This window comes from Cryptomeria japonica, chromosome 11 (genome assembly GCF_030272615.1).
Source record: "Cryptomeria japonica chromosome 11, Sugi_1.0, whole genome shotgun sequence".
Lineage (NCBI taxonomy): Eukaryota > Viridiplantae > Streptophyta > Pinopsida > Cupressales > Cupressaceae > Cryptomeria > Cryptomeria japonica.
Window position 1 is genome coordinate 270841261 of NC_081415.1, and position 26166 is coordinate 270867426.

General features: G+C 39.2%; 1 protein-coding gene across 2 annotated transcripts in view; it reads right to left on the reverse strand.

Annotated features, from left to right (window-relative positions):
• LOC131069736 (actin-related protein 2/3 complex subunit 1A) overlaps positions 1–26166 on the reverse strand; it is a 160412-nt gene that overhangs the window by 57536 nt on the left and 76710 nt on the right. For both annotated transcript variants that reach the window (XM_058005273.2, XM_058005272.2), the window contains exon 10: positions 3194–3275. In XM_058005273.2, coding sequence (XP_057861256.1) covers positions 3194–3275 — 82 coding nt within the window. The remainder of the gene's footprint in view (positions 1–3193; positions 3276–26166) is intronic.

Consider the following 26166-nt stretch of genomic DNA (forward strand, 5'->3'; position numbering starts at 1 on the left):
TGATACATCCATGGCTCAAAGACATTGGAGTGCTCAAGGCCCCAACATTCTGCTGAGAAGAGTGATGGTGTCTCCTATCTCCCACTTGAAATCACAACGGTACAACTTTGCCCATCTTGAGAAGGAAGGACGTGGCTCTTGGATCCACCTATTGATGTGTCGCTTGCAATCTTTTTCCCTTTTCACATAATACTCTGCTGCACTTTCTTTGGTAATTTCCATATAAACAGGTGCAGGAGGTATTTTGAAGACCTTCTCGATTGTATCTGCATCAAGACGAATTATAGCTTCACCATCATCATTTTTAATGACTCTTGACTCTTTGTCAAAATGATGGGCGCATGCAAGAACGAACTCAGGTTCTAGGGCCGCCACTGGGAAGGAAGATGCATGATGGATATGGCTGTCCAACAACCGCTGCAAGTTGTTATCCTGTGGATCTTCTACCCTGTTGATGAATTCTGCCATATAAACATGCCCTATTTCCGTGTCCCTGATGTGATCCAAAGGAGAAGAAACCTGGGAAGGTGCAACCTCATTCTAGTATTTGTCATATTTGTATTTCATTTTCTTTGGAGTTGGAGATGCCGGCAAATCTGACATTGATTGTGAACCTGGAATGCTATGATGAAGACTTAAAGAGTTAAGGCATCATCATGGTCAGCTACAAATATCATTCTTCCTTCTTCAAATGGGTAAAACTTTGATTTCTGAATTTCACGGTTTTGTGAGAGGAAGAGGGGAGATGTAGAAATGGGAAAATCTTGACTTTGACCAATTTCAGATCTTGGGAGAATTTTCGCAAGTATACAAGTTGGAAAGGACATACATGCAATCGGGGTTTTAAAACTCGAATACAAGTACACTTGTACATTCGAAAATGGAGAAATGGACGAAAAATGAGATTTTGACTTGCGAGAAATGATGGAAATGGAAAGTACGGATATGGGGAACGTGAATGGATAGAAACAGGAATATCCAGGAAAGTCATTTTTATGAAAATGGGAATTACTCTTCAACATGTAATCCGGTTTTTAAAACCCAAATTTGCAAAGGAGGGGTATTTCACAATTTCCAACTTGGAATTTTAACCAAAAATGATTAAGTTCCTTAACCGTAGGGGAAGAACAAGAATTTCCAGCGAACTTATAATCGAGATTAAAAATCCCGAATACAAGTTAGGAGGGAATTTTGGGAAGAACAATGCAATTCAACAATTGCATATTAAGGGGAAGATTTCTTTCACAAAAACCAATTTATAGGGGAAGAACATCACATACCAAAAATGTAACTGATAACGAAAAATAAAGAAAACAAGAAAATAATAAAATGAAGGGAAGAAAGGAAAGAGAACATAGCTTTCTTAAAAATGCAAAATGCTTCTCCAATGATGCAACAATTCTTGAAATGAAGAAGCAAAACCGGTGAAAAGGAGCAATCCGGAATGTCAAACCCTTATCACGTTTTTTGTAAAAATGCCCCAAATATAGCAGCAATCTTAAACTTGGAGGACTAAAATGCCAATGAGAGTGTGCATCCAAGTTTATTAGAGCAAAACGCCTAAGGTAGAAGAAGAAGCAATGATGCCAAATGTTTGAAAACATTGCTAAAGGTTGAAAACGTGGCCAAAGGGAATCACGTGGCCACCATTATAAACTCCAACGGCATCATTAAATGGTGCGAAAATCCTCTCACCCTCCACGCCTAAGTAGGAAGGGCAAAACGATTTAGGAGTGTGCAAATTTATGGAGTAAAAAACGCCCCAAATGTGGGTTAAAAGAACCACGTTTTGCTGATTTGGCATCAAAAACCAGCAACAATAAACTCTAAATGGCGAAAAATGTGTTTGTGAAAGCATGAGAATAGGATAGAATCCTAAACGCCTTGCATCTCCAGCAAATCTCCCCAAAAAATCGCTTTGACATCTTCAACAAATCCATTTTCCATGCAAATCGGGTTTTAGAAGACACATGACAAGTTCAAATTGTCCAAAATGAAGCAAATCGGGTTTTAGAGAGAAAATAACAAGTTTTATTCACTTTTTCCACTTACATGCCAAAATCGGGTTTTTTAAGACAAATGGCAAGTTTAAAAATTCACTTTTTCACTTATCGAGCCAAAATCAGGTTTTTTAAGACAAATGGCAAGTTTAAAAATTCACTTTTTCAATTACCAAGCCAAAATCGGGTTTTTTAGAGCAAACTGCAAGTTTAAAAATTGTCAAAAATGCACTTGCAAGGCAAAATCGGGATTTTTTGGACAAATGACAAATTTAAAATACTTGTAAAAGGGAAATAAAATCCTTACAACAAGTTAGAAACACTTGCACATATGTAATGGGGATTTAAAATCCCTATTACATGTGAAAACCATTAAAGTAGGGGTTTTTTGACCAAACTGCAAGTTTACTTGCAGTTGAGCCAAAAAATCCCTATTTTAACTAAAAATGACCTAAAAACAATAAAAAGATAAAAACATCAAAGGGGAAACTTGAAATAAATTACAAGTGACATATCTGAAATAAAAGTGCACATGTAATTGGTCAAAAATTCCCCTACAAAGACCAAAACAATGAATATCATTAAAACTTGCAGTTTGAAGAAAATTCTCCACCTACAGTCGGGGTTTTAAAGCCCGAAATTGAAGGAAAGGCATAGCAAACGAACCCAGAATTGGACGAAATTCGAAACGTAGTTCGAGAATGGATTGAGGATTAAGCCAGTCCAAGGACTAGTCGAAATTATGCCTCGGGAAGCATGCCATAGAGTAAAATTTTTCATTTTTTCATAAAAATTTCACCGTAGTGGTCCTTCATTTTTGGAAACAAAAATGAGGACAACACTTCACAAGGATTATCTTCTCACTAAGGCTTCCTTTTGAAAAACTGTCTCATTTTGATGTATGGTAGGCCTCCATTATTTGCTTTATCTTGCTTTTAATTTAGAAGCATTGGATGCAACAGAGAGAAAAATATAAGTATCAAAAAAACACTCATAGAGACCATCTGCCTCAATCTAGAGGAAGTTCCAGCGGCCTAAAAACCAATATTTTCATTTAAGTACAAAAAGATCCAAACCACAAAGAATAGAAATAAAAGGATTCTCAATGAGGCGTTAAAAATGAATATTCATTCTGAAAGTTCTGTTGTTCTTACGGCAAGAGAAAATAACAAGACAGCAGAGAAGCTACTGACCTACATAAGCTAAGCTGTTACCACTTGGAGACCACTTAGCCCCAAAAGCCCAACTGTAAGCAAGATCCAGCTGCACCACTTGCTGCAATCATAGTCGGAAACCATTTTGTCAAATAAGTACTAACTTGGGCTCTTCATGTCTAATGTAACTGGGTGTACCTTCATTCCTTAGATTAAAAAAACAAACTGATAAGAAAAAATTGATACCATAAGAAAGAAAACCAGAATTCAATTATAAAGCTTTAATTCATACTATTAAAATACTTAAGGCACATATGACAATCAACTTATGAATTTGAAATAAATGCTGCATGTTGAAATTACAGATATTGGATTGCTTAAGGAAGATTGCAGGGATTCACAACACACGTTAATTTAGATTTTAAAAAATACAGCTATGTATCACAAGTATTGTAATTTGAAATTATGTCTTGTAAGATGAGGAGGCCATATTCAAAGGAAGGATAACTTTACAGACATTTGTGTGAATGAGAAATTTCTCTATGATAAGGATCACTTCCAATCTGGACCTGTTATACAGAGTTTCTAATGCCGTGTTACACTCTAGACACTTTGCAGAAATTAGATTGCCTAAAGAAGATGACAAGAATCCCCATCAGACTGGTTATATAATAGTTTTAGAAATTAATTGGACTTTTAGGACCATTTCCTCTTAGAAAATTAAAAAGGAAGCACAGAATTTTTATCTGTCAAGAAATTTGTGCAGTTTGCCGGGCCATGGTCTAGTGGTAAGTTGGAATGGCTACCACCAGGATGACCTAGTTCCCATACTTAGTAGGCAGGTTCTCCACAAAAATAAAAAAGTATAGTGTATAAATTTTAAAACCAGTTCCAATACCATTTCAAGCAAATGGATAGAAAATATTCCTTGATAAGTCCTTATATATTGGGTAAAGTCCCATGGGCTGAGAACCCTTTGATCATAGGAGGGTGAAAGCTCACATTTCAACCTCCTTTAACTTTTGTACATCCTAAAAGGGCCTGATGGTGAAGATATGTACACCATAAAGGAGATATGGTTCAAATCAATAGGGAGGTAGGTTTGTACACCTCATTGAATGCTATGTAAAATAAATGGGAAAACAATTTCTTAGTGATCTTCCACAAGGGGGGCTTTGATACACCAAATTTGTGTCTTGCTTGGTGATGACCTAAAAACCTAGATTTACCTTCACCTTCAACTTTCTAACTTTAGCCTTTCACTCCATATATAGACTCAGATCACTAGGTTGCTCAAATTTTGGGTGTGAGATGTAAACATTCTTGGCACTCCGTTCTATAAAAAAGCTTCCTCTTCGGGTGTTCATGGCCATTGATAAGGTTGACTAATTTGCTTCTTTAGTCTATCAACATCTCTATTGATCCACTTCATCTATTCAAATATCCATTTGACTCCTCTCTGACCTTCAACCCAAGGAGGTGATTAAAGTTGCTGAAAGGTAATACTGAGGGTAAATTCAAGTAACCTAGACATCATCTTCATTTTCTACAAGCCCTGGTTGGATTTTTGTGTTGAGCATTTTCTACATATTTGGAACCATTATTCAACCTGACCGTCCTTACTATCACTGGTCAAATGGCCTAAGGATCCCACTTGACCAGCAGAAGTTGTGCATTGGGATAAACCACCATATTAGCATGATGAAAAGAATTGTGTTCTTTTATCTATCCAGCAAGTATATGAGGAGCACTTTTTTAGGTTCTCTTATAATTTCTTGGGATTCCACCATTCTAGGTACAAATGTGTGTGGAATTTTTGGCTATTACAAGTTTGCATGATAACAGAATCTTTTGCTATTTCAATAAGAAAAGTCTTGTATTTTTTCTTAGAGGGGATGTCAATCTTGGGCATAACACTTTACAAGAGAACATCAGGTCTACCAAGAGGATCAACTCCTCCTTTTAGCCTGTCCTTATATAGTTTCACATAGAGATGGAGGAACATTAGTGAACAATGTTCTACTTGCATATTGCTACTAGGACATGCCGACCATCATGCTCATTCTAGGCATCAAGGATGTTCTTTGTTCAACATCAAGGGCTTTCTAGTTCTCCCTACTTGTAGAAGAGGTTATAAGGATTAGCTTCCATTACTAGATTTCTCTACAGTTGTAAAAGTTCAACAGCCTTGGGTGACGGAAGTTCTAAATCTTATACTCTACATCCTTCTAGGATTGTCCAGGCCAACCATGGACCTTCTGATATGAAAATTATCAGGTCTTGCACTAGCCATTTGTAGATATGAGTGATGATGCTACTACATACACATGACAATTTTGATTTTCAGCCTTGTCCTCTATCCAACTTTGGTCTTTATCAGTCATGGGCTTCACTGAGGGGTCCTTCCCTTGTATGGTTTTTTGTGATTGTACTTGCATCATATATTTTGGGGTCTAAACTCTTTAAGTTTCCCTATGTTATCATGTTCATGTCTACATATCTATTATGATAGTGTTTAAGAATTCAGTTGCTAAATGCATATACGTTTTAATCCCGTTGATATATTCCAGTCACTTGTAGACATACATAATCCAGTTAATACAAGTTTTCTATATGTTGTTTCTACTGCTGTGCACTTAAGTAGTATCTCCATTGTTCAAAGACAGTTGCGCATCCAACCGGCTGGCAATGATTACATTAGCAGTAGTGACATTCTTTTTGTTCATATACATTTTCAACTTTGGTCCTTGTGAGCTGTGTCCTTCACTGAGAGGTCCTTCCCTTGTTATGGATTTATGTGATTGTACTTGCATCATATATTGTCATGTTCATGCCCAAATGTCTATTATGATAGTATTTAAGAATTTAGTTACTAAATGCATATACTTTTTAGTCCCATTAATCTACTTCACTCATTTGTAGACATATATAATTCAGTTCATAGTATCATACAGGTTTTCTATGTCATTTCTAATTCTGTGCACTTAAATAGTAGCCTTGTTGTTCAAAGACAGCTGCATGTCCAATCATTGTCTGTTTGTTTGTATACATTTTCTCTATAGTAGCTGCATATATATATATATATATATATGCCATTATTCTTTGCAGCTGTGGAAAACTCCTTTACAAATAATATTATTGATTACAGTATCCTTTGCGTTTTATGCAAATCAAATTATATTTCATTTTTGTGCAATTCACATATCGTCCCTACAATAAATTCTTAGGTTGCTAAAAAATTCTGATATAATTTCCATCTCAAAAGATAATTTTCAACATAGTATGAGACTTGAAATGTTTCTATGGCTATACAGATGGGAGTGTTGGAAAAATATTGCATTGACTTTAGTTTTCTGTGGCATTAAATTATTCAATGCAAGCTAGAGTAAACAGCAGGACTAAAGACTGGATTCTGTGAATGATACCTTTATAAGCATCAAAACTGCCTCAATACTACCCTTTTCTATTGCCCACTACTAATCAATACAATTAGTCTTACACTGACTCCAAACATCATTGTTATCTGCTGAAGGAGCCAAGGCCTCCTGTTCCAAATAGCTCTCAACCATAAAAAAACAACCTTCAATTGACAATGATTATCTGCCACTCTCAAGGGATGATCTCCTCGAGTTTCATTTTCATGCTCCAAGCAAGCTGTAAACTCTTTTTGAAGGAATAGAAAAAAGGGATCATCTCAAAATGAGCCCCTTTCATATTGAATTTCCTTCAGTAAAAATAGCAAATATATTCTATTATTTTATAGATACACAGCTGATTTGTCACTTCATGGAACCATATCCAAGACCTAAGACCCTCAAATCTTGAAGTTGAGAACAATTGAAACCAATTAGCTCAATAGACATTTCTGGTTGTTTTCTCAACTACGGAAGAAAGTAAGTAATATTCCACGGAGAGCCTTGGTTTAAGAAAATTGAAGGAGATTTTATGAGGCCACTGTCACAAGATTTGAACACCACAGGTGATCTTACTAATTTTGTGTCAATGTGGATTCAATTGCCTTTGCTTCAATTGGAATTTTGGGAGGAGAAAAAAGAATTGTGAACACAATGCTTTTAGAAATAATATAATGCTAGATTACTTTGAACACACGTAGGCATTTATTGCTTATGACAATTATGTAATAATATTACATTGGTTGTCTAAAAAGGTAACTTACACAATGTAAGTTAAAGCCACCAATATAAATCCATTGTACATTAACAAAAACAGCATAAACACATTGAAGTGTGCAAAACCATTCTCACAATCTATGTGCATTCATTCATATAATATTTGAATGTGTACACTAAATTTATTAATGTACAGGGAAGTTACATCGATGGTTATATAATTAGACATAACTGATGTAGTCTTATTAAAGCATTATCAAAAGCATATGTCTATTTATCATTGTAAATTATGTGATCAAAGCACTTATTTATAATTTCTCAAGAAGAAGCTTTTAGAGATAAAATAATAATATAATATTCTCATGAAAGTGCTGCTTTAAAGTAAGCCTATCCCTATCTTCTAGTAAAAATAACAGCTTTTAAAGTACCCGTATGTAAAAGAAATAGGTTCATCTCTATCCCCTCTTGAAAAAGAGAAACTATCCCTATCCCTATCATCCCTTTTTTTTTTTGAAAGAAAAGAACTACTATGGTTGCAAGGTTGTTTAAAGCACAATAATGAAGGTGCCCGAGTCTTCCATTGCCATTATTTTTTTATGCATATGCCATACCATTTCATGTGACAAATTCTCCCTATTTCAAGAAAATGTTTAAGAATGTAATATTTGTTGGTCCCTCATTTGCCCTACCTAAAGAACTTAAGCTAGGCACCACTCTTCATGATAGAGAATATTCTTAGGTGAGTGTGTTGATGGAAAGATGAGGGAAACATGGATAAGAAATGGTTGTTACATCATCATGGATCAGTGGATTGATATCAAACATTGGCCACTAATCAATATCGGTATCACATGTTCAATGTGCTATTATTTTCTTAGAGCTATTGATTATTCAGGGAAGAGGGATGCAAAGTTCCAATTTCATATTTTGAAAGATGTCATAAAAGAAGTTGGATCCTCTAATGTTGTACAAGGGATGACCGATCCAGCCCAAGTATGTAAATTAGTTGGCTTGATGGTGGAGGCTACTTACGAGCACATTTTCTAGACCCCATGTTGTATTCATGCATTCAACAATGCATTGAAGGACATTGGGACATAGATTGGGTGAAACAAAAATGTTCCTTTGCAACCATCATGATTCACTTGCTTTGTTCATGAACTTTTTGAGGAAGGAATTCATCAAGCCTATGGATACTAGATATGTCAGCTACTTCATTTTGTTATATAGGATAATTGAGGTGTAGGAGTCTTTACAATTAACAGTAGTTGATTTAGAGTGGGGTAGATGGTTAGAGGCAAGCACGACTAAAAGAAACAATGTGAAACAAATGGATCTTTGATGATGATTGGTGGTTCAAAATGAGGTAAGAAATCGCTGGTTATATTTTAAAAAATTTAAAAGTTAATTTATTAATGCCTCTTACACGTAAATTATTTTCATTATTTGTAATAGCTTCACTCTTCGTTATTTAAGTCTTAAATTCTTAATTTTATTTGAAATTTTAATTTTTGTAACTTGTTTGCACTCGTAGATATGTTTGCCCCTTGATTTGAACTTGTGAAAGTCATAAGATATATTAATATAGACTTTCCTAGCCTAGGAGAGATTTATGAGACATTTGATAGCATGCTTGGGCAGACAAAGCAAGCAATTCATAGTAGGGAACCAAATTTGGGATTTTATAAGGAGCATATTAGGCTTATTACAATGTAGTGGTGGAACACTATTAACACTCCACTTCACATGGTAGCCTATGCTCTAAATTCCAAATGGTATGTAGCTAGGCCTGGAAGACTCTCTCCATCTCATGATGAAGTTGAAACAAGGGTTCATGAAGGCCCTCCAAAATATGTATGCTAACGAGGAGTCTTCAATACTTCACACACAGTGGCTAGCCTTTTTCAATCTTTGTGGTCTAACTTTCAACAAACCAAATAAATGGGCAAATAGAGCTGCATTAGCTCAAATTGATCCTATTGGATGGTGGATGTGGATGGCAAGAATGCACTGGAGTTAAGGATACTTGCCACTCACCAGCTTCACAAGTTGCCAATTCCTCTATTGTAGACAGGAATTGGTCCAATAGCTTTATTTAAATAGTCAAGAGGAACAATTTTACCTCTAGACAATTAGAAAAGTTGGTGGTCATACATAGTGCATTGTAATTACATGATTGACAAAACCCTAAGTATTGCTAGACTCCAACTTTACATTGGGATGTTTATCTCAAAGATGCTAAAAAGTTGATGAGGAGGCATAGGAGGGATTGGTTGGAGTTCCATTGGATGAGGCAGCCTCTCATAGTGGCAATGACTCAAACTTGGACTCAAATTTTGATGCAGTCCTATTAGAGGCAAATGCTGATTAAGGGCAGCTATATATTTTTTGTGTATTTTATCATTTTGTATTTGAAACTTTGGAACATGCAGCATTTCAGCATTTTTTTGTGATTCTTATATAATATATGTTACTGAATCTCCCAAAAACTAAGTTGATTTCGGTTACAAAATGTCTCAAAATTGGAGTCTGCATAGAATCAACGAAAAATTGGGTTGAGTTCAAATTTTTTGTCTTGACCTTGGAAAGACCCTAAACAACATTTTTTATTCCCAAAAATTAAAAACCCTATATGGACAGAAAAAACCAAACACATTATGGAAGCAACAAACTCAAAGCATAATCTTTGTTCATCAATTTAGATTATAGCCTTGCCATAAAGGCATACTCAATCATGCAATCCTACAAACTGATCATCTCATATAGACAACCTCAAACCTCTCTACTTGCTACAATAGGTCGAGGAAAAACAACTCATTACAATTTTCTATGCGTTCTTATCTCTTCGTCTCATATCTCTTGTACTCAACTAAGGAGGAAGATATTTAGTAAATTTTATATACCCTCGTCATCTTCTGTTCATTGCAATTCTCCCAAATACCTAGTTAGACTTTAATGCAACCTATCTCCAAACCATTACAAAATGTAAGGCCATCCTTAAATGAGGATTCATCCCATGCAAAAAAATGAGGGGTAGGAAAATAATGCCTTCAATTAGAGGACTTGACCAAAGAATAATAGGAGGTACTAGCTAAAATAGTCAAAACCTAAAACAAGCATGATCTTATGGAGAATCACTAGCATGGAGATAACATAACTATCACTTAGCCAAAAGCAACAATTGCTCAAAAATTGCAGGTAAATAAATTTCCACAATCCCATATAAACTATGCCAGCTATGACATTTTGAAATGCCTTTGAAAGGATTTGTGCCAATCTTAATATACCAAAGGCTTTTTCTATATCTTCTTCTATTAGCCACCATGGGACCTAGCTGACCAGAACTGTCCAAAAAAACAGAAATTCCACAATTCAGCCTTCACAAATGAAACAGAAGCCACGAAAGATAGAAAGGACAATTGAAGATAACATCATGGACCCTGATAGGAATAATAGAAATTGATTAATTTGTGGCCAAGATAAAGATTCAAATCAAGGGATTAGTGCCCAAATGGAGTTATAGGTGTGAGAAACACCACCTTATTTCCACATCATAGAACATGGAATGTGTTTTATTCCTGCCCACATGGATCCCAAAACAGATAAATACTCTATCATTTAAATGGACTAAGCCAAGGGATTGCAGCCCCAAGAAATCATAACCTTTAGAATTTAAAGCTACCAAAGAATTTATCAAAACAAAGAAATAGCTATATTCTAAGTCACCAGGTTCGAATTCGAATTCGAAGTTCGACAACTTTGAAATTCGAATGAAGTTCGATGAGGGAAAAATTCAAAAAGTATAAAATTCGAATTAAGTTCGCCATATGTAATTTTTAAATTGTTTTAATAAATATATGTAATATATCTATAAAATTGCCTAAATAGTTTAACATTGATAAATAGATTCGAAATCGTTACAAAAAGATGACATATTTATAAAATATAAACCATAGGAAACATATGCTACGGCACGAACGACAGGCAAAAATTGCAGGTGAACTTCTCCTACAGGCTGCAACTATCACGGGTCCGCGACTACTTCTCCTGCAGGCTGCAACTATCACGGGTCCGCGACTACTTCTCCTGCAGGCCGCAACTCACAACAGAGTGAAGATGTGTTTAAAAAATATTAACAGAAGAAGGCCAAAAATTTTGAAAAAAAAAATTTGAAGTTCGACGAATTTTTTTATTTTTTTTTTTTGTTTTGTGAATTTCGAACTTCAAGGATGAAATTCGGCTGAACCTGGTGACTTAGGCTATATTAGACACAAAATAGCTATCTTAGACCATTCTGTAAGAATAAATTACACAACAACATGTCACATGGATGCATGGGTCCCAATTTGGAGCATATGCTAACTAAGCATATGGATCCCACTAAAGAACTATAAAAAACAAAGTTGAAAACCAAAGATGAACTAGACACCAAGAAAGATAATGTCCAAGTGACTAAATGTCATGAATTGGCCAGTTATAATGTGTAGCAATAATGATCACACTATTGTTTGACATCAGCAAGATTGAGAAAAATGCCCAAAAGAGAAACCCAAAATGACTCACCAAAAAGGAGCAACTTGAAAACCACACCAAAAGTATAAAAAAAACAAATGGAATTTCCATGTTTCTAGGTGCTGCAAGATTGCCCATGGCCACAAATGCTTCTGCATCAAACACATCAAGTATCAATCTTTTAAGCATGAAAGAAGTTGAAAAGAAAAGATAAACTAGGCACCAAACAAGATGATGTTCAAGTGACTAAATGCCATGAATTGGCCGATTGAATTGTGTAGCAATAATGATCACACTATTGTTTGACATCAGCAAGATTAAGAAAAATGCCCAAAAGAGAAACCCAAAATGACTCACCAAAAGTAGTCAAAAAAACAAATGGAATTTCCATGTTTCTAGGTGATGCAAGATTTCCCATGGACCCAGATGCTTCTGCATCAGACACATCAAGTATGAAGATTGTGAGCATGGCTCACAAATTAAAGCAGAGTGATCAAACCACTCTTCTAGAAAGTGTACAATCCACAACAAGCTCTATTGTTGAATTTGGTAACTCAAAGGATCTCTTCCTTCACCTCTTCCAACACTAAGTTGGGACAAGCACTATCTGCTTCTGCCAAATTCATTCATTGTCCTTCGCACTTATTGTGGACCTCTGTCCACCATAGATCAACCTCCTCCTAAAGTTTCTTCTTCACCATCTTCTTCCTCTTCTCATGGGATTCAACCCACCATGAACAATCCACCTCCACTAAACATCTTCTCCTACACACTTGAATCATTGTTTGTGGGGTTCAACCCACCACTATCCATCTACCACCACCAAAATCTCCTTATTCATTCTTCACTCTCCACTTCACTTGCACATTAATCATAACAAATCATTTTTTTAAATGATTGCCTCCTTATCTACTTTTACAAACATCTTAAGTTCAAAAACTATAACTTCCACTCTCTATATCATCTTGGAGAAAACCTCTTTGCATTGTGAATTTGGTACCTCATCAAGGTATTTCTCTTCATGCTGCTCCACTTTAATTGACATCTGCATATCTTCTAAAGGACAAATCTCTACATCACAACTCATGATCATATATGGATTTCAAAGAATCCATTTCCCTCTCCTTTATAATCCTCTACAACAAGAAAATCTTCATGTGATGAATCACACAAACCAATAACTCAATCTTCTTTATCTCATTGCCAACTTCATGATAAAACACAAGGGCTTCATAAGCTACCATTTCAGCTTCCAAATCAGCTACTGCCACCGAAGGAATTTCCATAGCAACACTTTTGTCCTTAGGTTCAACAATTCATACAGCTTCATCTTCTTTCATGCCACCAATGTGACATTCTTCATCATTCCCAATCACATATATAGCAACTATACCACATTGCATAGCCTCCATCCTTTCCAATCTTAAATGAGTTTCCTTTATCTTCTCAAGGATTTTCACCTCCGGGTGTTGCTCCATAAATGTCGACTCAACTAGCCTCCTCAAGACCATCCTTGCCCTCTTTTTTGAAGACATCTTCACACGCATACGCACAACTCTCGACAATTACATTACTCACACCTACAACAAACTCACTAGAGCATTCAACACATACTCAACAACAAAGCCTTTTCGAGTACACTCAAGCCTCCTCATGATCCTCAGCAGTCATAGGCTTCCACATACGTGGAACAAAACCCATTAGAACCTTCTAAGAGACCTTCACTCCTGCCTCCTCGTGGCCCTCTGTAATCACAAGCTTCCGAATACCTACAACAAAAAACCACTATGATTCATCTAAGACACCTTCCAACTACAAAAGTCTTAAACCACTTAATACAACTAATGCAATCTCATCAACATACATCACAACAACCAAACCTAGCTATAATACCACTTGATGCAATCTAGGATCAAGAACCAATTGATGTGTTTTTTATGCACCTCAAACATAGAATAAAATACCAAGGTATCTTATCCTCTCTTGATCAAAATCTTCCCAAATGCTAAACTATGTGATCAATTGGAAGACTCCAAGGTTCCTAATGTCGGGTCTTGACGTGTGAATAAGCTCAATGGTTTGATGTGATTTGTTGGGTTCACAAGGGGACTTATGTTGAATGCATGAATGTTTGAACGTTACTGGAACTTGATCATCTGATATTGCAATCTTGTGAAGCTTTATCTTCTAGCTTGAATTGGAAAAAAAGGACAAAAGGGGAAGGGTTTAGGAATTCTATTCTAATCCTAGGAATGTAAGAAGTAGTGAATGACTTGGTGAGACTTTACTAGACTTTGCTTTGACATCATTGAACAACTCCACAAAGCTAGTGCAATCTTCTAAGGTAAATATATGATGTTCAAATTACCACCAACAACATAGACACCATCAAGTAAAAGCAAATCAATGTGTGAATAGAAATTGAAGTTAAGCTTGAATAAGGATTCCAGTTGACCACGCAAGGCAAGTTTACAATCAGCAAACTGCTAGTAGTATGGATATGCAAACTCCACCATTAATCATCCACAAAATCTTTCATTCAATTAACCAACATTAAAACAAATGAGAAGTAGAGACCATGCAACATGTTGAATCAACATACAAAATTCACCATAACTTCAATGAAAAACAATGTCTCTTGCAACAAGATCTTGGCAACAATCTTTACGTTCTCTCCTAATCTACTTCTACTCTAACTTCTAATTCCTAATTGCCTTAGCAACTATTCTTCTACTCTTCTAACATTAGCTATTAACCTTAACAAATGAGAGCACTAAGCCTTATATAGATGTCTCATTACAATGAATGGCTCAGATTGATTCACAATCAACGAGCAAGATCGAAAGATAGAAACCCTAATTAGGGTTTGTTACAACCACAATTACATTGGCCAATGAGAGATGAGGATAGGTAAAATAAATAATATTTGATGTAGCTCCATGTGTCACTTATCCCATTCTTGAATGAATGCTGACTTGGTACCCTTTGATTGAACAAATGGTGACTAGGATGCCACCTCAGCTTGTATTGTAAACTTAATCAATTTGCCTTGAACATTCTTCATGATGTTTGGAATTCCTTGTGATACTTTGAATTTCATCCTTTGAGATCCCATGATGTAGTTCCTACTTCATAATGTGGAATCCCTTGTGCTTATGTCTTGGATTTGTCTTCCTCCCATTTGTTCACCATCATGGTGAATTTTTCTTCATGTTTGAGCTAGTCCTCATCTTTGCTTTTTGAAATCCTTGTCTTGAAATCCTCTTGGAGCTGATCCTTCATCATGTGTTGCTTTGAAGCGTTGAGCCCTTGGTAACCCTGCAAGCTGCATCCTCTTTCACCTCAAGCCTTGGTCATCGTACTTCCCTTCCTTGTAGCAGACCTGCAAAACAAACAAATATTGAATCAAACACTTATGGAATAAACCTTGCTTCAACCTTGGAAGGAAACCGATCCTTGTAGGGACTAATTCAGTCCTTGAAATTTATCAGTCTTCATGATCATTTTCTCATGATGGAAATTCGAAGGTCATTGGGACTCCTTGCTCTTAGCAAATTTCACTCCATTTTGATGCCTTAGGAGTGGAAATTCGATCTCCATAGGGACTCCTTGTCCTTGAAAATTTTGAGTTGATTTGATCACCATTGATGGAGTGGGAATTTGAATCCCATCAAGACACTTCAGTGTTCCTTACTTTGTCCTCATTCCCGATGGGTAGGTTGAACAATAAATTTTCTAGAATTAACTTAGGTTCTGATTTCTGAATCATTTCCAGACTTATTAGCTTAAAATCAGAAAATTGAAGCTATTAAACATAATTCTAGAAAATGCAAATGATTGGATCAAAATCAGGAAATTTCGCCTTAAGGAAACGTGATTTTCAGACTTAAGAAAGGTCTGATTTTAGTTTGTAAGTCTGAAAATGCCCTCTAAACTCAGAAAATTGAATAATGTTGTAACCCAGTTTGCTGTCCAAGTCTGATTTCTGAGTATAAAGGTCTGAAACACAGCCTGGAAATCGTATTTTATCAGCTGGAAGTCATCCCTTTCATGGCACAATTCATATTGTAGGTGCAATTTGTGTTTGCTGTGGCTGGAAATGATATTTTTTCAGCTTGACGTGGTAGCTGGCAATGGTGTTCTCAGCCAGCAATGGCGCCTTTAATAATGCTGCAAATACCTCCAATGGTGGCGCTATCAATGCCTTAAGAAAAAATCGCACCTCTTCCTCCTTAGGCAATCCTCAATCCTTCCTTCTTCCAGCTCACTTGGAGTCAAATCAGTGACTTAATGATATAATATTGCTTGTTCGCCTGCATTTTTATTTAACATTTCACCTTTCATTGTCACCACATAGAGAATGTGGGATAAATAACATGTTAACCCAGCAAGGTGGAAAATCGATGGGCATACGGACATTTAAAACTTAGCCACATTTCTCTTTAATTTCATCCACCAAATGAAATAGTGGAAAACTGCTTCTCATCAGGACTGATTTGTCCCTAAAAATTCTCATGTTATGTTAATTTACAGCCCCTTGGTGAAAAATCAATTGACCATTGGGACTTTATTTTTCAATGAAATTTGGCCATCACCTTGTAACTATACCTCAAGTGGAAAAATGATGCTCATCTGGACTCATAAATTTGGTCAAAGCTTTGTAAATCAGCCTCAAGTGGAGAATCGACCTCCATCAAAACACTCAAATCATGTTATTTTGCATTGTCTTGACTATTTTTCCTTCAAGTGGAAAATCGAATCCCATCAGGGCACATTAAATTCAACTCACCTTGGTCATTTTTCCTCAAGTAGAAAATCGTGGTCATCTGGACTCTTAATTCCTTATGCATTTTCTCTTTTGTGAGCTCAGTGGGAAAAAACAAGCTTCATCGGGACTCATAATGTCCTTTGTTTTGTCCTAAGTGGAAATTCTCTAGTCATCAAGACTTTCCACAAAAACATCTTTATTTGCTTGTAAACTTAATCCTGGAGTGGAAATTCGACCTCCATCAAGACTTTCCAGATCCTTAACATTAAATTGGTACATTCATGCTCAAAATGGAGTGGAAAAACATCCTCCGTCGGGACTTTGTCCATTTTCATCTTAATCGCTTAGTGGAGAAATGCCTTCCATCAGGACTTTGTGAATTATGACTTAACTACTCAGTGGAAAAACGTTTTCCATCAGGGCTCTCTTGATTTTCATGCTTTTAAAGTCCAAACTTACTCAATTTCATCAATATATGCAATGGAAATTCTATTTCCATCAGGACTTTATGAATTTTCCCAAGATTTAAAGGGTGGAAAATAGAAGTCCATCAGGACTTTGTGCATTTGTGACTTATTTCACCTCCAAGGAGTGGAAAAACGACTCCTATAGGGACTTCTAATATTTTTGCACACAATTCACATTAATTTGGAACATTTTCATTGTTTTCGCTCACATTTCAAGGCAAAATTGAAACTCAACACTTACAAAAATAAACTGACAAGCTAAGGCAACTTGACACTTAGGATCATTTCCTTGCAATTTTAACACCCTTTCACATTTTGACATGACACCCTCTCATAAGAAAAGGCAAACACTAGGAAATTATTGCTAAACTAAGACAACCTAAGCAAAACATCTACCCTAAAAAGCAAAAACGTGGGGGTCCCCATTTGCAATGGGGCGGTGTGTGAAAATGTCACAACAGAACCCAATTAAGGGCAACTAATCATAGCAACCTACACACAATAGCAACTAATGAACACATTATGGAAGAAAAAAGCTCAAAGCAAAATGTTTATTCAGAAATTTAGATTACAGCAATGCCTTAAAGGCATACTCATTAATGTATTCCTACAAAGACTAATCATCTCGTATAGACACCTTCTCAAACCTCTCTAGCTCCTTTATCCTTGAGTATAATCAGCAAAATAAAGGCTGCACTCCCTTTGAATTTGTCTTCAACACGTTGTGTTCAACTTTAGGTAGGTATGGCAGCCTTGGGGAAGGTTGAAAATAATAGGATCGCCCCTTGTTAGCCTATACATTGACACTGAGTAGCAGATATTATGTATTCAGTCTGAAAAAATGAATAATAATTACTTCTCACAGAAATTATATCAATATCACTAATTTTCCAATATTTTGGAAAATAGATGAAAAAATTAATGATATAAGATTTTCCACAATCCATAGAATTTTTTTGTAAGCAAGTTTCTGGAAAAGATTGTGTGAGTTTTTAGATCAATTAAGGTTTCGGATCACACTTTGTGATCCATCATCAGGATGATCAAGAGCACAGGATGCAAAAACAATCAGTGGTTGAGGAAACTTAAAAAGTGAGGGGGCCGAGGAGAGAGAAAGAAACAAAGAGTACAAAGAGACAATGGAGGAAAATAGAAAAATTAAAAATAACAAAAAAGGAAAAGATATGGAAAAGGAGAAAGAGAATAAAACACAACAAAATAATAAACTATAATAGCAAAATAACAATAAAGGAACAAGTAACAAAGAAGGAACAAAAAGAAATACTAATAAAAAACAATAAAATAATTAACTAAAGGAAGCAATCCAAAATAAGCAAAAAGATAAAAAGGAAGCCAAAACTAACCTAAAAGAGAAAAATAATCAATAAAATAATCAATAAAATAAACAATATATATATATATATGTGTGTGTGTGTGTGTGGAAGAAATAAGGAAAGAAAATACAAAACAAGAAACATGCAAAAGAAAATCTCTCTCTATATATACAAACCTTTACACAAACACAAACACACAAAGGACCCCAATATAAAGAACCAAAATGACAAACACACCAAAAGGACTAAATAATACTAGGAAACAAAGGCTGATGAGAACAAAGAGGAAAAAACAAAAAGGAAAAAAGGGGAAAAAGGGTTAAATAGGGGGGGGCAGGGGTGACTCTTACCAAGGTTGGAAAGCAAAGGGTGCCACACGAGACTCAAACTCCATCCATCATCTCTTTTCAAGTTATTGGGATGATTATGGATCTCAATAGCCTCCAAAAGTTTCCTTTTGAAGTAATTGTCCCCTTTAAACAAGACTTGTGTGTTTTCCAAACAAATATGGTGTTTGGTGGATGAGGAGTGATCGGCAAGAGCAGATTAGTAAACTTAGTCATGCTAGATATTTGTGCAATGCTTTTTGATACGGTGGAGAAAGAACAACCTATTTCACCATTATAGGGGGGGTGCCACATGAACAAACCACCTTGTAAACACCCGAGTCAAGGAAAATGCCCCTAGAATCCTTGAGGGGAGGAAGATAAAAAAATATCAAAATTCTAGAATATGCCTTCAAGATCTTCAATGACTTTGCTTGCAAATATCAATCAAACAATCGCTATCATTAAGCCCAAATGCAATCCATGTGTAGAACCACCTCATAGGATATGAGGGTTTTCATCCCTAAATCTAAATATGGAAAACCAACAGAGTTTCCATCCTCCAAATCTCCAACACCAAGGATTTTAATCCTTATTTGCTTCAAACTCAAAATTAGAAGGAAACATTTGAAAAATTGGATAATTTGCTTTTTGCTTTGACCTCTTTTTCTAGTTGCTTTTTTTGGGCCTTAGATTAAATTTAAATTTTATTTTGATTAGTTCCATGGTTGTTTAGAAACTAAAAGTACACTTCAAAAAACCCATGTAAACTTTGCCAACTATAACATTTTTAAAAGCCTCTCTATAAAGAATTGCATCTATCTTAATATGCCAATGATTTTGTTCATATCTACTTGTATTAGCCATCATAGAACCCAACTAAATAGAACTGTATATTAAAAAAAAGAGCCACAATTCATCCTAAACAAAGGAAACAGAAGCCATAGAGGGTATACAAGACAAATGCAGCAATAGTCACTGGCCCAAGCAAGAATAAGAGTAACCGATTAACTCGTGCAAAGGATAAGAGTTTATATTAAGGTATTAGTGCCCAAAGGAGTTACAGGATGTTTACCCTCTCGGGTGAATAACTTAAAGCATAAAGTATGTAATGCAGAATAATAACGCCATAGATATCAAACAAGTATAAGATATGTTATTCCATTCATAATTAGTGTGTTGCAAGTTACATTCCAAAGTATATAAAGATACCGAGGGGGTGCGAGCGCCAACCGTCGCACCGCAACTACCATCCCTCGATTGCCAACTAGCCAAAACAACTACACATAATTAACTAGTCCTATTCCCGTGTACAATAATACGGCTAACATCATCCCCCCAAAAAAAGAAAAGTCGTCTCCAGGTGACTTACAACAAAAGGGAGAATACATGGAGCTCACAAAACCCAGAAGAGAAAAAAAACTAAGGAGGTGCAGAAGGAGTCCCTGATGAAGAAGGCGCCGGTGGTGGTGTAGTGGTGGACACCAAGCGCCCACGGAGCTCATACACCTGCTCCGTCTCTTCTTTAGATCCTGTTCCGCGACCATCTGCCGCTCCATAGCAGTCTTGACCATATAGGCTGCTTCGAGCACCTGCTTATCCTTCTTGTCGACACTCTCCAGGGCACTGACCAATCGAGCCTCCAACAGCTCTCGGGATGCCCTCTCCTCTTCCAACTGGATCAACAAGGCAGACTTCTCTGCTACTAAAGTGTCCATAGCTGTCTGGGTCTGTGCCATAGTAGCCACGAGCTCTCGAAACCTGGTAGTCAACTCCTCCCGAGCAGTTACTGCTACCACCCGTAAAGCCTCAACTATGGTTGCCGTCTGTTGTGTCCTCCGAAGCTCCAGATAACCTTCATGGAAGGCCTGCTCTACCTCTCTCACCAACGACTGCATCCGGGTCTCGCCAACCCCCTCAGTGAGGCACCAAGCCTCCAGCATCGCCAGGCTCTCCGTGTTAGGCCAACCGGCACACTCAAAACACCTCTCAAACTCAACTCGGCATCCAGTGCGGGCAAAGGTCAACAACCCCTCCATCCGCTCAACCATGGTCGCATCGGCCTGGAACGTGGCAAATGACACAAGCCGCTGTGCTCCCAAAGTCATCTCGGTAATAAACTGCTCCAACTCTGCACCCTGCTAACTTCCTACAGGCACCCCCTCTGCTCTGTACGAACTGGTTACTACCACCGCAGGGAGTGAGGCCACCCTCTGAACTGCCCTGCTGCTTGGGGAACTCCCTTCCTCAAGATCAATGACATCCAAGGAGTACATGGTCCGCCCTGGAGATAGAGTGGCCTCTCCCGCTGGTGCCACGGGTTCCATCTGGTAATGGCTCAACCAATCAGTGAGGTCATCATGAAGAGTGCCTGCTGCCGTCATTGCCTCCTGCATATATCCGGGCAACCCTGGCACATCCTGTCCTATCACATCCGGCACATCGCGCACCATGGAAGCCTCTGCACTCGCCAAGGTCTCCACCCGTGGTGGTGTCATGGCTATCGTCACCCGAGGCTGCCCGAAGCTAGGAACTGGTACCGTGGTGACTACACTCACTGTCTCGAAGGACCGTGGCACCGCCAACTGAAAAGTCTCCGATAAGCAAGCTAGTGTAAAGTGGACCTGCACCTGTGATGCTAAAGTAGACCCTGTTGTACCTGTCAACTCCACTGTCCCCTCTTCAGGTAACTGGTCGCCTCTTCTTCCTGCCATTCGGAAGCTCCCTCCGCTTACCTGGGAGGTGTCTACAGATTCCTCCCTGCCACTATCTGCATCCTCCTCAGCCTCGGACTCTTCTGTGTCGGACTCCGTATCGGACATGGCGGCCTTCTTTCTTTTTGTGCCCAAACGTGCCTCTGTGCCATGTGCCAAGACGTCCAAGTGTGACCAATAGAATATGGGCAGCTGGTTTGGTGCAACACGCCCTTGCGGCTCCAATGGCTGTGAGCCCGGGGTGATCTGCGTGCCGACTGCGTCGAGGAATAATCCAATGGCGTGATGCGGCATATAGAACTTTTTGTATTGCAGCGTCATGAACTCGTCCATCCTATCTGCCAATAATGACACCCAATCGTATACCACTCCATTGTGCAGCCCTTTCATCAACACTATCTGTGCAATGGCTATGTCCGACGCACGGTTGGCACCTGTGAGGCGACTCTTCACCACCGATAACAGGCATCGCCATACTCCCTTGGCAAAAAATTGTTTCTTCACCCCCCGACTCTTGCCTGCACTCTTGAGGCTATCTTTTTCTCCTTGGGTAAGGTTATCGTGCAACATCAACTGCAGTAGTGGCACGATTTTCTGGAGATATTTTTTGTGAAGTGTCTATTTTTTTCCCTTTCACCCCCGGTATGCCAAATACCCTGGTGAACTCGCCTGTCGTGAATGACACTGTTATCCTCTGGTGTTGATAATCAAATACCGACTGGTGGCGATGTCTGTCATAGCTGCCAATCATGGCATGCAAAACCACCTCAAAGTCCTTTACAGAAAAAACTGGCATCTGGACAGCCCAGTGTACCTATGCCTAGCAAAGGCTTTTCTTTATCAGATCATCCTGAGGTGTCTTCGCCCACCAGTTCCGACAGTCTATTCCATTCAGACCTTCGAACATAATATTATCTGCCGTTATTTCATCTTTGTCCTTTGTCGCCAAGGGTTTGGGACGATGCTTCTTGCTTTTTTGACTTGTGCTCATACCGAGGCTACCTGCAATACGCACCCCAGATGGCAAAATCCGTTTGCCTGTGTCTGCACTCGTTTCTTTTTGCCCTCCCTGCAACTTGTCTTCTAACAACTACAACCGTTTTCGCCAATCTGCCTTGTTCCTATTTATGTCCATTAGTCCCAGATTAATTCTTTAATCTTGCTTTAAAAACCAAATCCGTCTGCCACTTTTCTAAAAAGAATAGGGTTAAATTAATAACCCCGTGCCTCTTCCCGGATTACTGTAGGCGTACGTTTGTTTCCTTGCGTGGTTGGCTGCTAAGCGGTGCGGCATGTGCAGGCTTGTGCGGGTTGCGCGGCGTGTGCGGGCTATGCGTCGTGTGCGGGCTGTTGGTTTTGCGCGGGGCTGTGCGGCTTTTTGTGTTTTCGCGGGGCTGTGCGGGCTTTTATTTGTGGTGTGCGGTGACCACCGCACAGTGGTTCCACCGTACGGTGGCCCCACCCCTTTTTTAAAAAAAATCCGTATGGTACGGGCATCGTACGGCCTCTTTCTTTTTTTTTTTTGATTTAGTCTATCAAGCATCCTGACTGGATGGTCCAGGCTCCCTCCGTTTGTGGTAAACTTTTAATTTCGACCCATTGACGGCGTCTGGTATCTCTTCCCCGTCTAGCGTCCACAACTTAATCGCCCCGTTGGTATTGACCTCGCGTACCTTGAAGGGCCCTAGCCAATGCACTTTGAATTTCCCAGGTTTGATTCCGTTCCTTCCGTTGAATTTCAACACCAACTGCCCAGGAGTAAACTTCATTCACGGAAGATGCTTGTCGTGCCAGACCTTCCGTCTTTGCTGGGCTGCCTCTGTGGCCCATTGTGCCATCATCCTTTTTTCGTCCAACTTGTTTAAGGCATACAGTCTCTCCCTCAGACTCTCCATATCCCCAAGTCTGTTCTCTACTACGATGCGAAGGCTTGGTACCATGAATTTTGCTAGCACCACAGCTTCTTGCCCGTACATGAGCTGGAACGGAGTATGGCCTGTGGTCACCTTGTAGGTTGTACGGTAGGCCCACAAGACCGAGGGTAACTTTTCTTCCCAGTCTTCTCCCTCGACACCGCACGACTTGTATATCATGCTCACAATAACCTTGTTGGTAGCCTCGGCCTGCCCATTGGCTTGAGGGTAGTAGGGGCTAGATAGTGAATGAAAAATCCTGAATTTTGTAGTAAGGAGTTTAATCACGTGGTTCACAAAATGTCCGCCTTTGTCGCTTGTCAACTGCATAGGGATCCCATACCGCGTAATAATTTGTTCGTAGATAAATCTTGTTGTGCTTACGGCCGAGTTGTCTCGTAGGGCTCGCGCTTCGACCCACTTTGTTAAATATTCAGTGGCTACCACAATGTAGAGACACCTCCTAGCACGGCTCACTTTGAGCGGCCCGATGAAATCCAGCCCCCAACGCTCGAACAGTTCTTGAGCATGCGACGGGTTGAGGGGCATGAAATCCCTTTTCAGCGGCCTCCCCACTCTCTAGTAGGTATCACACCCCACTACCCATTCTCTCGCATCATTATACACTGTGGGCCACCAGAGGCCTGCTAGCAACACCTTTCTTGCTATAGTGTCCGGTCCCATATGGCCTCTTGCGGACCCCTCATGTGCTTCCCTCAGGATGCTTGGCACTTCTTCCTCCATCACACACCGACGTAACACCTCGTCGGGCCCCATTTTATACAATAAACCATTAATCAACTGGAACGTGCGGCTTCTCAACACAAGCTTTCTTCGCTCTCCTAACGGCATGCCTTGGGGGAATACAGAGGTGGAGAGATATTCCCCGATAGCAGTATACCATGGTGGTAGCACTACGATCTTGAATAGGTGGGCGTCTGGAAAGTCGTCATTTACCCCTTCTTGCGGCTCTCCGGACCTGATCCGGGACAGTTGGTCAGCAATGACATGGCTTTTTCCTAGCCGTACAATTATTGTGAACGTAAACTCCTGTAGTAAGAGTAGCCACCAACTAATCCTTCCCTGAATTATCGGCTTGTTGACCAAGTACATGAGGGCTTGATGGTCCACGTAGAATGTGAATGGTGTCGCCAACAAATAGTATCTGAATTTTTGTACCGCATAGATTATCCCCAATGCCTCCCGTTCTGTTGTGTTGTAATTCTTCTCTGCTTTAGATAGCAATCTACTGGCAAGATAGACAGGGTGATCCAGCCCATGATCTCCCACTTGGGCCAATGTGGCACCGATCGCAAAGTTTGAGGCGTCCACATGGACATGGAACTCCCTGTCCCAGTTGGGGTAAGCGAGGATGGGAGCAGCTACAAGCCTCGTCTTCAATTCCTCAAATGCTTCGCTCTCCGGGGTCCCCCAGGTGTACGGCTCACCCTTGCGAGTGAGCTTGTCCAAGGGGTGGGATATTTGTGCAAAGTTTTTTATGAATCTCCTATAGTAGCCAATATGGCCCAGGAAGGACTTTACCCCGGTGACATCCGTAGGAGGCTCCATCTCCACGATCACTCGTATTTTGTTTGGGTCCATCTTCAGACCAGCCTTGCATACGATGTGCCCAAGCAATTTGCCTTGTGGCACCATAAATCGACATTTTTTTGGGTTAAGGGCCAGTCTTGCCCTCCGGCATCTCTCCAGACACTCTCTGAGGGCTACCAAATGCGTATCTTGCCCGTTATAGATGGACCAGTCGTCGAGGAAGGCTTTAAAATTCCCAATCGACATTTTGTCGAATATGTGCAGTATAATCCGGTGGAATGTTGCAGGTGCATTGCATAGGCCGAATGGCATCCAATTGTATGCATAGACACCATCTTCGACCACGAAGGTGGTCTTCAGTTTATCTTCCTTGGCGATTGAGATCTGGTTATATCTGAAGAATCCATCCAAAAATGAGTACATCTCATGGCCGGCCACCTCCTCCAGTATGTTGTCCGTAAACGAGATTGGAAAAGGGTCTTTAATCGTAACTGCATTGAGACACAGGAAGTCCACACAAATCCTTATTTGGTTAGCCTCCTTCTTTAGTGAAATGACTATGGGCGACACCCATTCGCTTGTCTGTACTTTAAAAATGATACCGGCCTCGAGCATTTTTTCTATCTCTTCATTCACCTGCGCTGCATAGTTGCGGTTCATCTGGTACGGTCTTTTTCATACTGGTTGGGTCCGGGTACCAGCGGGATGCGGTGCACGCACAGTTCGGGAGGTACTCCCTTCAGGTCTTTATACGTCCATGCAAAGACATCTTTAAACTCCAAAAATATTTTGAAGGCTGCTGCCTTCAGCACAGGATCCCAGTCATCCCCGACTCATATATTTCGTGGGTCCTCTTCTTTTCCCAGGTTTGTTGCCTTCAGCTTGGACTCTTCAAATTGAATGGGTTTGTCTTTTTTGAACTGATGTGCAGGTGCCTCGTCCACTCGGGCTTCCCCCTCCTTATATTCCCTGTATTCCGGAGGGAAGACCTCCTTATCCGCGGGCTCTTCTATCTGCAACATGTTGCACTGAAAAAGTTCGTAATCCTCCATTTGCCAATGGAAGAGCCCGTTGAGTGAGCACACTTCGTCTTCAGAACATTCCTCTAATTCGAGGACCCCTTCGCTATTTGGCTCCATCGCGTTCTTGCCTTTGCTTCCCTCGGAACCCCATTCCCATTTATTAGAGTCCTCTGAGTCCGAGTCGGAAGAGGCGATCTCTTCACCAACATTTTGGGTTTGTAGGTCAATGATATATTTCCGCCCTCCCTTCTCCATGGAGAGTGTATTTTTCTTCC